This window comes from Channa argus, chromosome 22 (genome assembly GCF_033026475.1).
Source record: "Channa argus isolate prfri chromosome 22, Channa argus male v1.0, whole genome shotgun sequence".
Lineage (NCBI taxonomy): Eukaryota > Metazoa > Chordata > Actinopteri > Anabantiformes > Channidae > Channa > Channa argus.
Window position 1 is genome coordinate 7653656 of NC_090218.1, and position 17743 is coordinate 7671398.

The window sequence follows — 17743 nt, forward strand, 5'->3', positions numbered from 1 at the left end:
AGAGTTGATTTTTTTCATTTTTTTTTTTTTTTTTTTTTTTTACATTTTGGCTCATGTGCTCGCTTTTTAAATTAGAATTAATGTTCCATATGGTTAATCCTAACAATCATAACAAACACTTCTCCAGCTTCCTTTTCAACCACCCTGCCTGGATGCAGGGTTTTACGAAGAGTCCTGAAAGGCGACAGTAAGTGGGCTCCGACTTTGGCCAAACAAACGGCACTACAGAAAGGGAGGGGGGGGGAAATCCCCCTAGTGGCAGCTCCTGCGGTTTGGGTGTAGCAGCACACGCTGAAGAAGAGGCTGTGTTTGGATTTAGGGGTTGGGCTGCCTGCTGGTCGGAAACCTGCTACCCAGACGCCCAGTTTGTCTCCGGCGGTGCCGCGTTGCTTTCCCGCAGCATCAGCTCCCGCAGCGCAGCCTCCAGGTTCACCTGCTCCTCATCCGTCCACCGACACTGCCGCAGCGCAGAGCAGACGCACGGACAAGGACGATCCGCTGTGAGTTCCTGCTTTTTTTTATGTCATTTCTGATATTATGTTTGTGCTTGAGAAAGGAGGCATTTTTTTTTCAGGTTGGTTTTTACAGCCACATTTTGCGTTTTTGAGTGTTTTGTCACTCAAATCTCTCGCTAATTTAATTATGTTTGTTCGTACAGTGTGTAATTCAGCTCAACAATCACATTTTATTTCCTGTTACATTAGAATCGTCTCTGTTTATAGCTGCTTGGTTTCACAGACCTGAAAGGCAGGAAGGTAAAAGCATCCTTTTCCAACAACTCCCCTATTCAGGAGCAGCCTGCAGGGGAAATAACGGGGATATATACAAATAAGGTCGGTGAAAGATGGTGAAACTGGGGAGTAATCTTCAAGACAAAGGGGCCAAACCTGTGAGCGTGGAGGACGGCTTTCAGAATGTGCCCCTCATCACTCCTCTGGATGTTGGCAGCCTCCAGAGCCAAGCGCCTGACAAGGTGAGAAACAACTGTACGTGTGTGTGTGTGTGTGTGTGAGAGAGTGAAAGTGAGTTTTCTTGCTTGTTTGTGCCTGTTTTGTTGTTGTTGTTGTTGGCAGATTGATGTTGTTGACCTAAGTCATTCTCAAATGCTTTTATGCTAAATACCCCCCCCCCCAACACTCCTAATACACACACATACACAGTCCTCCTCATTCACACATCCATTCATGTCAGCTGTCTGCCCTTTGTTTTTCCAGCAAGATTAGGAGACAGATTTGGTGCCAGACCGTGTCATTTATCATCTCGACATCCCATAGTCAGTGCAGTGCCCCACGTTAATCCAGTTACCATGGCGGCACTGCAACGCATATTGGTGTTTCTATGAGGTTAGGGACAGAGCTGCACTGATTGCACATCACACACATACATTGACTCTCCCTGTATGTGCAGCCACTGAAGATCCGCTCCAAGGTAAAAGCAACAGTGTGAGGATTTAATTTTGCACCTATATGAACCCATATTTCTACTCTGAGGCCAAGTTAAGTGACACAAATAATCAAATCACCACTGCACCAGATTCTTAGTTCTCAGGCTTCATTCATGCAGCTGTCACACAACAACCTGAAAGGGCTTCAGACTGAGGTCTTGTAGGACTCATTTAAGCAGGAACTGGCTAAATAATGAGGGGAGGGGGTAGCCCACATGCAAACCTCCTTGTGACCTTTTGTGTAGTTAACATGCTTCTCTATCCTTCATTACCTGTATTGTGATTTTAACAATCCTTCGTGTTCATGTCGGAACAAGAATTGATACATACTTGAAACATTTGAAATTTGTGACATGAAATAAAGACTAACGTTCTGGAAAATGGGCTTTGTGCTGGAAAACACAACTGTAGTGGTGACATCAAAATGAAGCCATCCCGCTATGATTAGTCAATTAACTGATCAATAGAACAATGCAGGGCGCTGTTCTGGTAATGGAGTAACCATCAAATGATATTTTGAGCAATATTGATGTTGACCATGTGACCAATTAGTTCAGAAAATGAGTGATGCATTAAAACAATGACATTAATCACTAATATAAATTCCTGCATCATCTCTATTTTTTTTTTTTTTTTTTTAACAAAACCAAAACTTTCCTCTCTAATGACCCAGTCTTTCTTTCCTTTATTGGGTTTCGAGTAATCTGGGAAAAGCATTTCAGTTAAATTTAAGAGCTGAAGAGCTTTTGACATTGTGTCCATCGAGGCCTGAGCTGCTGGCTTTTATAAAGCGGGCCAATTTGTGCAATTTAACAAGCGCAGGGGTCCAGCGCTCATTAGGCCTGCTGTAATTTTGAATGTTGTTTTGTGGTCAAAAGGTTGACGGAAGACGTCCACTGTTGCAGACTAAAAGACACAGTAACGCTTATTGTGTATTCTAATGAGGGTGGGACAGTCTGTTTCTGATCCATATACATGTTAACTGGGGAGACCTGTCATTCACTCACACACACACATCAGAACACACAGGCAAGCTGGCAATTTCATTAACAATAGCTTCTTTTTTCATTTTGTGTGTGTGTGTACGGTGTCAGCATGAGAGCATGTATGTGTGGATGTGACAAGTGATCTCTGTCAGCAGCCACCAGTTCATGGCATGACATTCACTAAGCTGTCAGTCATTTTACACTGATTAAACTGGTCCCATCAGACTTGTAGACATTGCTACATACTGTACTCTCAGCTGACACACACACACACACACACACACTGTCAGTCTGCTCTGTGACTGCTCCAGTGTGTGGCTGGTTTTATGGATTACCTGAACAGGTAGAAAGACAGATAAAATAACCTGAATGGAGAATAAGCTCCAGTGATGCGCCAGTGAGTTACTGTAGTTGACATTTGAAAGAAGGAGAGGTCAGAAAAGGCGCCATGCTGTTTTGCTGACTATCAGTGGATTTTCTACAGCCCTCGGAAGACGCAGGCCCAAATACAGCTGTTGCTATTGGATACGCTGTTTGACAGCTGATGCAGATTTTGCTGCTCACTTCAGCATCAGGTCGAGAAATTGTTAGTTGAGATGCTGCCTTGGCTGGTTTCAGTTGTCCATATGATGATATCATGGCAATTTCTCTCCAAGAACTTTGTCATATCATCAATATCATGATGTAGATGATATATCTGCATCACGGCATGTCTGCATAACACGGGCATCTCCCATCAGTCTACAAAGAGAATAAGAATGGCAAAAGGGCCAAGAGCAACCATTACTCCAACCTTAACATCCATTATCCCTAAGCTCTCATATGACCCACAGAAATGTTTGTTAAAAGAGTTCCTCCATGTAAGGAGGCAAGCGTCTGTTGCGTTTGCACGCCTTCAGCACCAGGGACCAAAATGGCAAAAGCTGTCTCTTACTATGGAGCCAAAATGGAAGCTAGTGTCAGACTATTTTTGCTCTTAGACATGGATCTATCATTAGAACTGGTGATCAAAACATGTTGGCCATTCACTCCTGACACATAATCTGAAAAGGGGAAAAAAAAAAAAATCCCTGTTCTTCCAGATTCGAGCATCCTTTCATGTTCACGCTTTTGGTGATAGCTTTTTGTCCGCCACAGCCTCTACATGTCGCCCCACACAGTATTACTTGTACAAACAGACTACAGAGTTATATTTTACGGGACCCGGAGACGAGGGACGTGATGCCAGTCCAAACTGTTGAAAGGGCAGGAAAAAAATATGAAGCAGACATGTTGCTGTGAAGTGTTGCGCTAACTGACTTTGTTTAATAGAAGAAGTCAGTGGATTGATGATTTTCACCAAGGACGTCGAACAATCGTTTTATTGTTTTACATTTTCACGTCTATGTTTACAGCTATGAATATGGAATTTAGCCATAAAAATGAAACGATCGGTAAACAGGTAAAATTATAATTTTTCTTATGTTCCTGGATGCCATTGCAAAATCATCTATGATTTTTATCATCACGATGATTAAAAGAGAGAAGCCTCACAAAAGGGCAGCACTAACTTAAATGAGCAGCCATCTGAGGAAAAGCCAGACCTTTAGGCTTTAGGATTATAACTTAAAGGACAATGAGATTGTTGTAGGAATTCATGCCTTAATATACGATAATTTAATCTTCGTGATGACTCTCTAATCTCACTCAGTTTAAGGTTGTTGTTGTTTTTGCCACACGCTCCACCCAGAGAGTGTTAGATGTTAATCAGCTTTTATCTGGCTTTCAGAATCTCAGAGCAGTTTCTTTTTGTCGGTCATTTAAAGCTAAAAGGAGGTTTATGGGGTCATGTGACCCGACTGGTATCCAGCTCAGCAGTCTAGCTCTGAGCAGCTTTACAAATGCGACCCAGCTGTTTTCGCCGTGATGTTGCCTGATGAGTGTGTGACCTCCCCGACTACAGGGTTACCTCGGGATATGTACTGTACAGGGGCGGGATGCAGTGACAGAGGGGTTTATAACAAAGTTCACACATGCACAGACCCGCACACACACACACACACACAGACACACAACACTCATAACAATGCTGCTGTGTCCTGGAAAAAGGCATTACATTTGATTCCATCTGTGCTGGGACGCATCGCAGCCACCACTGGGTCACCAATATCTTGATTGGATTGCCAGCAGTTTGAAGAAAACAAAACAAAACATCAACAACAGCCAGAGGAGGATGGAAACACACAGACACGAATAGACCCGAATCACCAAAAGATGAATAGATCTTTTCTCTTTGTTTGTTCTGAGAACAGCTAACATACAGAGACCTGCTTCAGAAACAACGGCAGTCGTTCTCTTATCCTGCCCAACTTTCTTACTTTCCTTTGAGTCTGCATTCATGTCCTCATGATCTACAAAGGAATCAGATTCCGTTAATTATAAAGTTTTTAATATTAGGCTTATCAATTATATCAACAAGATCACTATCGCATTACGGTTGCCGATTTCAATCTGAAATCATACCTGGGAATATTTGGCATTTGTTTATTGAAAATGACTCAAACAACTAATTGTTGAAGCCGTTCCATCCAATCATCAGCTGGTCCAGCTGCCATTGGGCAAGTGGCAGAGTACAAGCTGGAGCAGCGATTCATACCCAAACCAACTAATCATTTTAGTCAAACTATTAAAACGAACTTCCACAGCCTAACTAAACGTGGCCCTGACTAAAGTAAGGGAGAAAACTGGAGAACCTGGAGAATCTACAACTACCAAAAGTCCACACAAAAAGGCCCTGAAACCAGTTCAGATTTGACCCGAGGACCTTCTGGTTGCGAGGCGGTTGAGGCTTACAATTGATTTATCAACTAATAACTTTAGCCAGTTTAATGACACAGTATGAGTCATACTGTGGCTGAAAGTATAGCACCTTTCAGCCGATTGTTTTGGTTATTCCGATGTAGTGCACATGCAACTCTGCAAAACGAAGTGGAAAGAGAGCAGAGCATTTAACTGCTGATGAGCCAGAAACTTAAAAGGGTGACAGAGTTCAAAAGTGACTTATTTTTTTTTATTTTATTTATTTTTTTTATTTATTTCAAATAAAGTGATTATTGCTCGCTGTATAACCTGCTTGTATGAGTAGGACATTCTTAGCTGACAAGTTTACCGCAAGCAACTTAAAAAGTTAATAGAATTCTGATTTAAAGTTTTCTTTACCATCAATAAACTCTAGGGTTACAATAGTGGCCAGCGACTGTAAAATAACACACTATTAATGTTTGAGCTCTGTCTTAATTCAAATTTAATGTCTAATTCAAGTCAACTAAGATTTAATAAGTATTTAAAAACTAATCACTTTCGATTATTTCGTCATTTCATCCTGTTAGAAGTCATGTTGTATCAGCACAGCTGCCACAATTTTGGCTCTCTTTCGCTTTTTCACATGGATTATATTCACTATCTAATTCACAAGGAAACTGTGGAATCAAACACGTCAAGAAAAATGTCTGCAGCTGCCTCCTACACTGTAACTCCAAAGAGCAACTCTCCCACAGCTCAGGCTCTGAGGATGAAAAATGAAACAGCAATCATTGTGATAACAGGTCTGAGAAATAGCATAGTGCGGGAGATGGAGAGAAAGGAAAAGTTCTGACAGCTTTTCCATAGGGAATAGCCCAAATGAAAAAAAAAAAAAAAAAATAATACTGTGATTGGAGACAAAGAGAGTGGCTGGCTGAGTTTGACAAACCACTTCTTTAAAGAAGTGTGCTTTTCTGTGCGTCAGGAGTGCTGTTCATTCTCTCGTTCAGTCACTCAGATATTAAAATGAAAACTTAAAAGCCTCTGAAGTGCAGTTTTTAAAAAATCAAGTCCAGTTGACTTCAAAAATCATTTTGTGGCAGCACAAAAGCAAGGCCACGGTGAATTAAAACATTGGCATAAAGAACATGGGACTAATTGAATATCTTTAATTAGATGTATCGCAGAAACAGTAACAGAGGCTGTGCATGTATGTGTTGGACTCTTTTACCTGCTTGATGTAGATCTGCCTGCCGGTCTAGCTTTAGCATTTAGATCAGCCTTCCACCATGCTAGTTGTGTTGTAGGCACATGTCAGGAGGCCATGTTATGGTGCATATGCAAACGCATAATCGGGCAACTCAGTAGTGGACGTTTGCGTTTTATAACACATACAATGTGGTGCAGACATACTGTTTACAGAACAATGATTGGTGGCATTTCCCTGCTACTTCTTTGCCACTGTGGTGAGATTTGGGTTTTTTCATTGTACTACAAATAATGGCAGCAAAAGGGAACCGATCATATTGGAGTTGGAGCCAGGCAAAAAAGAGAGCAGACAGTGGAGGAGTGGGTACGTACAACCACTGAGCCAGCTGAAGCAGATGGACATACAGTAGTGGATCGATCGTAGTTGTCGGCTGCGTCGCTGTGACCAGGTATTAAGCAATGTAGTCTGGGGGCAAAGCTTTATGAAAACAAAAGCTTAGGAATGAAAATCTGAAATTCAACAACAGGGGCACTCGCAGTGCTGAGGTACAATCTAGTTTGAGGCTAGTAAGGATAAAGAATCTCGGAATATCCAACAAATGGTAGCCAGGACATTTCATTTAAAACCACAAACTCAAACATCAGCCAAATTTCATCCTGACTGACAAGTTTCACATTTCACAGCAATCTGATGTTCCTAAAATAGTTGCAACAGCTGACCGTCAGAGACTGCCTCTCCTGCAGCCTTTGCTTAAGAAAAACCTACGTGACCTCATGAATAAGAAATCATAAATCATACAGGAGATGCTTCCCTGCTGTGGAATAATAAGTAAACAAGTTTGAACGATCTTTTCATTCATCCTGTCAGGACTGTTCATAGTGTTATTATTATTATTATTATTATTATTATTAATATTATTTACATCAAGCTTTGGTAAACTAGGATTTATTGTTCACAAATGAATGGTTTCCCAGAAAGTGTTTGCACCTCTATAATCAGTGAAGGTGGCACTTTGTTCGATAGATTTCAGAGCAGCTGATGGCTGAAGGGTCGTGCAAATGAGGCAGTGTTGATTGATGGCCACTTCATTTGGTAATATAAAATAAAGGAGTGCGAGGTAGAGGATGGAAAAGAGTAATGGGGCGACATAAAGTGCCGGTGTGTTCGAACCTAGAGGCCTCGAACGCGTTATTGTGAAATGAGTCAGAGAATGAGAAAGTTGAGGCAAAATTGAGACATTAGTTATGACTTTGACAATCCTGACGTCTGGTGTTGCTGCACTGAAAGCCAAAAGGCTCCGATGCCTCAGGGGTCCAATCAAATGCACTGTATCCAGTACACCTACTGCGGCCTTCAACTCGAAGATAAGAGCTTTCAGGAGCCAACGCGCAGCTTTGTTATTCAGTTGGGGGACCCAGTTTGTGTGCACAGCAGTTTCTGGCTTTGTCTCAAAGTGACAGAGAGCCGCTTGGAAGCGGCACAATTAGCCACAAGGACACGGAGACATTGTTCTCGTTCTCACCATCGTCCTCTTCTCTGCCTTGTCATTTGTGCACCTTTCTTTAAATCTGCCCCGTCCGCCGCTGTGCATTAATATACAGCGAATGCATGAAGCGGCAGGGACACTTTCTCCTTTTATTAAGCGCAGTGGTGAGGGGAAACCTGGTAAAAGTGGTTCTTTTGTTCCTTTAAGTAACTACAGCAAAGGAGGAAATGGAGCCAGAGAAAACAGTCCAACACGTTAGCGGGAATTCATCCCGGAGTTAAGTGCTAGAATCAGGACCAGTCACCACAATTTAGGTTTCATGTTCATTGCTGTAGTTACGGTAAGACTATATTTTCCCATCAGTGACGATGGCAAATTTGCTTCAATTATCAAAGAATAATTGTGGTCATTTTTTACAAAATAATTAACCCCATACAGGCACTAAAACTAACAGCAAATGGTTTCTACTCACAGCCGACATCCACCAGTCTGCAACCTGGATTAGCTTGTTCCTTTGGTCCCCTGTTCGTGGCTCTGGCTGGCTGGGGCGTAACACGAAGTGGTATTTTTGTAAAATGAATTAAAAGGTGTTAAAATCACATTTAAAACCCCTTCTCAGATATAATAAACTGTATATTAATAATAATGTGTTTGAGTGTGTGTGTGTGCAACAAATGCCAAATATGCAACTTGTGCATTTTATTTATTATAATTGAAACCCCTAATAGTCAGAAACATACAGTATAATAAACAGTTGAGGAGAGGTAAAAATCGATCCCTTGATTAACTAAAAACATGTACATACGTGTAAATATGCACACACACAGAATTGAATTTATTTTTACTTATCTACAATAAAGAAAATGGTAAACTGCTGTATTCAAAAATCAGTGGCTTTCGGCTTCTCCCTTCAGGGGTCCCCACAGCAGAACATGTTCCCCATGTTGGTTTGGCGTGAGCTTTTACGCCAGATGTCCTTCCTGCCACATCCGGGCTCAGGGCCGACACCAATGTGGCTCTTGGCGGCTGCTCAGGAAAATGCCCACTGTATTATACGATTATGTCACATGTTCCTGATGCCTTAAATAGCATTTCACTGTTGAACCTGGTCATATTGGAGCTAACCAGTATAGCATTTGATATACTGATGGGTGCAGGAGGTTAATCTGTAATCTTCCTTCATACTAACTCAAGTAAGCTGCTATGTAACTGTTACTTTAATACTAAATAATAAATTCATTCTTTAATGGAGGGACTGGGGTTTGGACACCTTGCTCAAAAGAATCTCAGCAGTACTATCTCAGTATCTCAGTTTATTGGAGAAGTCGTCTCCACTTTTTTTTTTTTTTTTTTAAAACCATACACCTTACACTACACAACTGGGGAAAGTTGAAGAGTAGACAAATCTAAGAGTTTGGTTGTTTCTCCTCCCGTGTTTCGTCTGTACTGTAGCTCCAAACCTGTTTGCTTGATGAGTGTCAGCCTGACAGTACTGGGGCAGGCCTGTGGTACCTTGGCTCTTTTCTTCCATTCAGCTGCCGGCACAAACCTCTGTGTTTTCCCTTCAGATCAGCCCTGATTTTTAAAATTCAGTGAAGTGCTAACTGATGCCCACCACCAGTGTTTAGTGTTTCGCTTAAAGTCGAACATGTGTATTCTGAAGATGAGGTTTCATGCTACAAGAAATTCACTGCTGTCGTTTTATTTAATTGTTTTGTTTTATCTATTTTCAGCTTTTATCTACCGCCTCTTACACCTTTTGACAGTGAGCTGCTCTCAACATTTTCAAATGAAATTTTTAAGGCCTTTCTGCTTTATTGGAATATATACTGCAAAAGAATCCCTGGGCAAGTGATGTGACTTCAGTGTCAGGATGCTTTCAGCTATGCATAGCCACTTTCTAGGGCAGTTTGTCTCAAACTATTTCTGTCATTCCCCACTTTTTGGGGGAGCGGGTCAAGCACCTCACCTGTCCTGCATCAAAATACTGCCACTTTAAAGTCATGCTCAATGTTGAGCTGGGATCTGTACTTTGTTTTCAGTAAGGCAACAGCAGAAAATCCCATCTCACAGAGATGGGATGTGGCGATGGGAAGAAGAATGCTCACAGCCCAACGAGTGGCGGCTCTTTCTCCTCTCCAAGCTGGAATTCACTGTCTGAGCTGTAAACCACAGCCCCAGGGAGGAGTCAGAGGTCATCTCGATGAATTGGTCCTCTTCAGCAAAACTGAAATCGACAGGTGCTGCTGCATTGAATGGATCCAGAACCCAGTCGTACTGAGCACTGTTGTCTATCGCTTTAAACTAATCCCCTCATGGAAGAAATGTGCTCTCTAATACGTGGGATCACTGTGGTGGCTCCAGAAGTTCACTCAAATTCTCAAAGACATTCAAAGACTTCTGGTTGAATGCAGTGAGCTAGTCTGCCGGGTGTTTAAGTCATTTAGCTTTTTAAATGCATCGCTGAGAGAGGCCACTTTCATCAGACATTGTTCATCACTGAACTTGCTTGCAGCCTCAATCCCTGCGCTCGTCCTCTAAAAACGCTGCAAAGATTGGTGACGACACTCAGAACAATCGCGCTTCGCGGGGTCGGGTTTTGATGAAATTGACCATTCTCACAAACTCTGTCAAAACCTCCATTTAATTCAGGGCTGAGCTGCTTTGACACTAGTGCTTCTGCTTGTGCTGATTCGCCAGTTTTATTTTTTATTTTTTTTGTGGTCACAAATGTTTTATGTTGTTATACCTGCTAGGTACGTTTCTGCCTCTCTGTGTGAAAACGGGTTTATGTTGTTCCACTGCAATTAACATGCCAATGTTAAATCGTTGCCCTCATACTGGTTTAACTGGTTCCCTAACTGATGATGTTTTAATTTACATGTATTAATGACGCCTTTGTTTGTTTGTGGTCATTTGGTTTTGAGTGTGTGGTCATAGCATTAATGAAGATGGGCAGAAAACGAGGCAAATTTCCATCTGTTCTGCGCCCCACACTTTGAGAACCACAGTTCTAGAGGAAGCACTAGAAAACACATGTACTGATGAAGATGGTGTGAATTAAATAAATCCTAACTTCTGCAATGGCCTAATAGCACCTGACCTGAGTCCTCACAGCACCAGCTGATTCTAATAGTCACATAATATACTGTAGAATTCATTGAACCCAGTCATTATATAATTGCATTGAACATGTGTTCACATCTTGCCTTTCTTCATATCTCTCTCTTTTTTTTTTTCCCTACATGTTTAACACACCCGTCTTTGCATTTTAAGAGTATCGTGACCTTTTGTGGTCGTTTTTCTAAAATACGCCATGTACGTTCCAGCAGTTCACCAGTCTGTCCCTCATCGCCACAGAGCTTTCAACATTTTCTTCTTCCTCCAGGTGGTGGTGAAAACTCGCACAGAGTACCAAACGGAGAAGAAGAGGCTCAAAGTCCCCAAGGTAGAGGAGTTCACCATCAGCTTTACTGACGGAGTGTCAGAGAGACTTAAGGTAGGATTTGTTGAATTTCTAAACATATAATAAAAGGGGGAAAAAAAAAACACATCTTAATAATTTGTGATGCATTGGTGTCCAAAGATAAGATTTGTTCTTATCTTAACATAATTTTGCCATCGTAGCTTTAATTGTAAGCAGAATATTTATTGATCTCACGTTTTCCCCCTCGACTCACCAGAATTAAAATCAACGTGACTACGTTGAACTGCCTGTTTGATTTAGAAATACACCTACAATTGACTCAGGCTTCTGTGTAAACGCTCCGACAGTGGAGTTGCAAGCAGAGCTGTGCACGATCAAATCTTTGGTAAATTGGTAATATTATGAATATCTCATGTAGATCATGCTCCATCTGTTTGCTCCCCGTCTCTCACACATGCATATAACCACACACACATGCATGCAGGCACACGCTTGTCCCTGGCAAAGGAAAGTAACTAAGTACTTAAGTACTTTACTTTGTTATGTTTCATTATGAGGTACTTGACTCCATTATACCTCTTCAAAGGGAAATATTGTACTTTTTTTTCAGCTACATTTATTTGAGAGATGTCCTTTGCTATTAGACCATTTTATTGCAGAATGAGTACCTTTTTTAAAAAAAAATACTTTAAGTACATTCAGTTTTTACCCAAGCAGGATATACAGTAGGGCTTTTTTTTATAGTCACATTGGTGTACTTTCATGTACTTCTTCCACTGCTGCCTTTTCTGTAGCAAAGGGTAAGACAGGTGACTCCGGATGTGTGTGTGAATCACTGAGTTACCGTTCCAAAAACATTTACATCACTGAGACACTGTCTGCTCCACTCTTCTGTTGTTAGGGGAGACCAAAGAGAACTCATGTTGTCATGGCAGCAAAGAAAACCTCGCTCCATGGCAACCCTGACAGAGCACGACAGAAAGAGAGAGAAGATAAAGAGTGCAAAATGTCTGTGTGTGAGAATGAGAGGTGTAACACTGGCCTGAAAGGTCATAGCAAAAATGGAGGAGGAAAGAATTAGATATTGAAGACTAAAAGAGGCTGTGGAATTTTCAGGATGAGTGTGTTCATATGCACGCGCACACACACACACACACACACACACACACACACACACACACACACACACACACACACACACACACACACACACACACACACACACACACACACACACACACACACACACACACACAATCTGAAGCTGTTTCAGATCATTGCTGCCAAGATTAAGTAGAAAACCGCGTCACCAGGGCCTCTACATGATGTGATGAGCTCTGGGTTTTGGAAATGGCACTGACTGTGAACAAGCAAGACAGGAATCTGCAGTCGGCAGAGAAAATGTGCGATTGATTCAGTCCGGCTATAGATCCCCGAAGTTCTGTCTTTTAAACTGTCATGCATCGGGATAAAAATGCACAGACATTAGGGCTACGCTATCCTCTGCGCAATAATCCTTCAGTATATGGAATGAAACAACTGAGAAGCTTTTTGTGCATAAGGCATGATATTCATAATCTTACGGATCAATTTGTTTGTTCGCTATGGGACCTCTGTTTCTAGACTTTGTGGATAGCGAAATTTTAGCATGTTGCTGAAAAGCCCGATGCACATGCAGTGAGTGTAAACACAGCTGCACAGAGTAAAGTGCTTTATTTATTTTGTCATTATACATACAAGGGAGGAGGGTCCGTCCTGAGCCTCTGTGACCGTGCACACCGCCACTATGGGCCAAACTGACCTGGTCCCTAACACACACGCTTTTAGTTGTAGGGGAAACCGGAGCAAACTCCACACTAACCACTCAGCCACCGTGCTGCTGGCCTGGCTTAAACTTAAACTTCTTCATACTGTGGATGGTCAGATTGCAGCATACCCCTGCTCCTCTCACCTTTCTGATCTCCTGTGTTCTAGGTAAGTGTTTTTGGACTTTGAGTGTCTGACAGAAAAGCCTCCAAAAAGTCCATCCATTCGTTAACTGTGTCCTGTTTAGGTTCCCAGGAAGCCTGCAGCCTTCCCAGCTGTCACTGGGCAAGAGGCAGGGTAAATCCTGGACAGGTCACAAGTCTGTCTCAGGGCCAACACAGAGACATACACAGAAGGACAACATTTCACACACACATTCACACCTACAACTAAATTAGAGTCAGCAGTTAACCTAACAGGGGAATTCGAACCAGGAACTTTCTGGCTGTAAGGCGGCAGCACGAAGGACTTTAGATGTGAACAACTGTGGCAACGCAAGGATTCTCCCGCCATCCCCATTTTTAATCATCGCATCTCTCTCTCTCTCTCTCCATCCCTTTTCTTCCAGCCTGGCCATTAAGAATGATTATAAAGATGGAATAGAAAATTACACTTGACAGGTGTGTGTCAAACCCGCACATTGCCAAGCTGAAACACAGGGTTTCAGGGTTGCTCATCATAGTGCAGCATACTTTACAGTCATTTCTGGGTTACCACGCCACATCAGCTTTTGTTAGGCAGAAATGCATTTCAGTCTGTATGATTTAGTGCGATGTTGGTCGGTTTGGGGGGCTCAACTTAACTGCTTGCTTTGCTTGACTGACAGAGCTGATTGTGCAGGCACACAGGCATGTCCACACACACCAACACACACCACAGTGCACAGTTTGCTGCACAGTGCAGAGCAAACATTTCTGGATGAAAAGCTTGCACATATCTTCTCTCTCCAAAGCTTTGCAGATTGTGTTGATGGATGAAGAGCTCAGAGTGTAAAATACTCTTTAATCTGCCCTCCCTCACCGCCTTGCTCCTTCTTACCACTCTCCATCTTTTTCTTCACTTCTGTCTCCTTCGCTGCTGCTGCTTTATTTCCTCTCCTCGGGTGTTTCTGCTTACGACATTGCTTTTTCCTTTATTTCCAAATGCAACGCAGCTTCATTTTAGAGGTGACATGTAACATTTCAGACATATGGCTGCAGCTGTTTTCCACCCGGTCATATACTGTATGTTCCTGTGAACATGCAGTAGTTCTTCAGCAGGGAAAGATGATGAAAACAGGAGCAAGCGGGGGATAGGCAGAAACGGCGATTTTATATTTGTTAGCTAAAAATTCCATCACTATTCTAAAATACAGTTCAGTTAAATGGGGAATGAGGAGATAAATCCAGTGGTTTCTCAGAAAAAAATCCTTGGCATTGTCATCTTTTCTATCCCTCAATATCTCCCAAACATTCCTCCCTTTAGATTAGGCTCCTGCATCATCACTTCCCATGTCCGTGTCCCCTCCCACTTTCCTCCTTTCTACTCTTTCTGTCCCTCGCCACTTGCATCCCCCCCCCGCCTCACTTTCTCTGTCTTTCTGATTACTCCCAGCAGGCCTGAGCTACAGCATTTTCTCTGTAGTTGTTTTCTTCCATGAACGGACTGAGGAGGGAACGTTTCTCTCCCTCATTATCAAGCTAAAATAAAGCCAGAATAAAAGCTTCTGAATGCCACAGCATGTTGAACGAGCTGAACCTGGAAACAGCTCAGGTAAATGTAGGAGGAGGAACAGAGGCAGAGGGATAACGATGGACAGAGGCCAAGCCAAGTGACTAGACAGACATTATTGTAGGAAGATGGTCCACTGATATTGACTAAAAATGCTCAAAATATAGTCTGAAGGTGTGATTAAAGTTATAGAGAGGAACCATACTGGCAAATTAAAGATAAACTAGTATCATTTAATTCCATAGAGGATAAAAAGTCCTTCAACCTGAATGACCACATATATTTGTCTCTGCGCTCTCACAAAAGTGGTTTTTGAAAGAGGTCCTGTGCCAGTAGACCAGCACCTGCCATCTTTAATATTGGCATCAAAATGGCAACTGGTATCACGCGATTGTTTAAAGTAGCGTCAGATCACGTATGTAACATCATCTGGTTACAATAATGAGACTAGGAGTTGCTTCAAACTGGAGTCGAGCTCCAGTCTCAGAGAAACCAGTACCAGTAGATGGTAGTTGTTGGTTAAGAGTAGAGAAAGAAAGTCAAATAGTCAAATCTATTCAATATATAACTAAAGATGATTACACGATTTCAGTCAAGGTGTTTTTGAGATAAAGGTTTTCCTTATCAAAAAAGTTCATGCTGTCTGCTTTGTAAAAAGAAGCACAAGAGAGAGGGAGAGACTGTGTTGCCTTGAAGTGTTTGGGTTTAAATTCATCAGTGAGAATCGAGAGGCATTAGTCTGACTCAGTAGGACAGGGATTGAGACGGCAGGTGTAGAGATTGATGAAGAGGAGATTTAATTTGTGTTGTCCTGCTTGGGACCTGGCTCAATCACTATCCAGAAGACATGGTGTACTTGGCTGGCTCTTGCCGGACCCCCCCCCCCCCCAAACACACTCGCACACACACACACACACACACACACGCGCAATGACCACATGACGGCGCTGTGACTGCCAAGCTGAACACGTTTGGTGCCAGCAGTAGGTAGTGAGCCTGTGCAGGTAGCTGTGGGAGAGGGAGCCATCATCCAAAACAATTATCCCATTATTACCTCCACTTCGCCTTCAGATAAAAGCTTTGCTGCAGTCTGCCGCCTCCACAGACGGCCTTCTCCGTTTGTCAGGTTGGAGGTAATTACTGCTGTGGTTTGAAACCCTGCACAGCCTCCTGCTCCACATATTGTTCTTTCTTGTTTTGTGTGGATGACTAATAGCACGCTGATTGTAGGGAGCGTTTATAGCCGTCGACTACTCTCAGTTAAACACCTTCAGTGATGCGCACGCACGCACACACACACACACACGCAAATCTAAGGGAACAATGGTGGAGAAGAATCGATTTACTTTCAGCTCTACTATTACACTCTGAACCGTGTGTGCTGTTGAGGGAGAACATCAGAGGGAGCTGATTTTTTTTTTTTTTTTTTTTTTTTTTTTTTTTTTTTGCTGATGTGGGTGCAACAGCTTTTAAACTCCTCTGCTGTACTCGAGGTAGAGCAATTGGTACGAAAACACAGATGATAACGTATAGGGTAATCTTTTAAAAACCTTCTGCACATCAAGTGTTTTTGTGCCTTTGTGAAATACACCAGTTGTGTAAAAATAGCTGATCTATTTAAATGTAATATCGTCTACAAATTCATATCACCATGCGTGCCTCAAGTAGACCCCGATGACCACAGTTTACTCTAATCAAAGCATTCTTGTGATTATTTGATGGTAATGAAGCTGGGCTTCATGGGAGGTTGCCCTACTAACTGAGCCACACCTGCTCCTCATTCCTGTGGAAATGCAAATGTGAAACCTGTAGATGATGATGATGATGATGATGATGATGATGATGTTCCAGTGTAACGTATTTGAGTCGTATTTGTAACGTAAGTGCTGATGTTATATGGGTAAGGGAAACTTGCAAACACACACAAATCTTGGATTATCTAGAAAACAAGAATGTTTGTTTGTATAATATTAAAAGAAAATGGAATTCAAATAGGAGATTTCATTACAGTAGATCAGACACCACAATATACACAATGGCGACTTTAAACACCTTCATCTTTACATTTGCACCACAGGTTTGTCCATCTTCTTTCATGGCAGGAACATAATGTAAAAGGTGCACGAGGTGAACAGTTCTAAGCCATGTATGACTAAGGTTTAGACATTTCTACTTTTCAATTTCCCTTTATTCGTAGACCTGAGCTGACTTGACTGTAGTAGTAGTTTTACAAATATTATTATCTGCACTTCAGCTGTGGTTTTGCCCAGAGGCAGGATGAAAGTAATTGGTAAAAGCGGAGACTTTCTTGTGCTGTTCAGGGATTCAGCCTGGCAATGTTTTGTCCTCACTCTGGCTCCTCGTTGGCTTCTCTTAATCTTCCCTCACACCCGTCCCTCTCCGTCCTTCACCTTCTCTCCCTCTCTTCATCTGTCCGGCACACACACACACACACACACACTTGTTTGCTGTTTTGCCTTCTTTCATACATCTTGTTCTTTTTCCCTTCCTCTTCATCATTTCATCATGAGCCAACAATCGGCGTGCTCACACTTCTATCAGACCCGGTGCTGGGAAGCATTTTACAACACTTCTAAAGCAAACACGCTCACAGATCTTGTTATGCCAGCTCCTGTTGGCAGATATTCACAAACACCTTATTGTTCCAAATTGGCTTCTGATAAAATGAAGCAGCCAGATGTGATCCTAGATCCTAGAGCCTTGGCGTGCGCACACACACACTTGAAGCACACAAATGTCGCGTAGCTGACTGTCATTGTTAAATTATGAATTGTTTTAGTCTGCAGTCATTTCAGGGCTCAGCTGGATATCATTGTAGTATTGGCTTTTGTGTGAATGAGAAAATCATTTATCAGCGTAAAACAGACAGAAG

At 42.2% G+C, this 17743-nt stretch overlaps 1 protein-coding gene across 1 annotated transcript in view; it reads left to right on the plus strand.

Annotated features, from left to right (window-relative positions):
• The first annotated feature begins 218 nt into the window (after nt 1-218).
• Nucleotides 219-17743, plus strand: part of nsg2 (neuronal vesicle trafficking associated 2) — a 33792-nt gene continuing 16267 nt past the window's right edge. The window contains exons 1-3 of the mRNA XM_067492425.1: nt 219-500; nt 792-973; nt 11296-11406. Coding sequence (XP_067348526.1) covers nt 845-973; nt 11296-11406 — 240 coding nt within the window. The 5' untranslated portion in view covers nt 219-500; nt 792-844. The remainder of the gene's footprint in view (nt 501-791; nt 974-11295; nt 11407-17743) is intronic.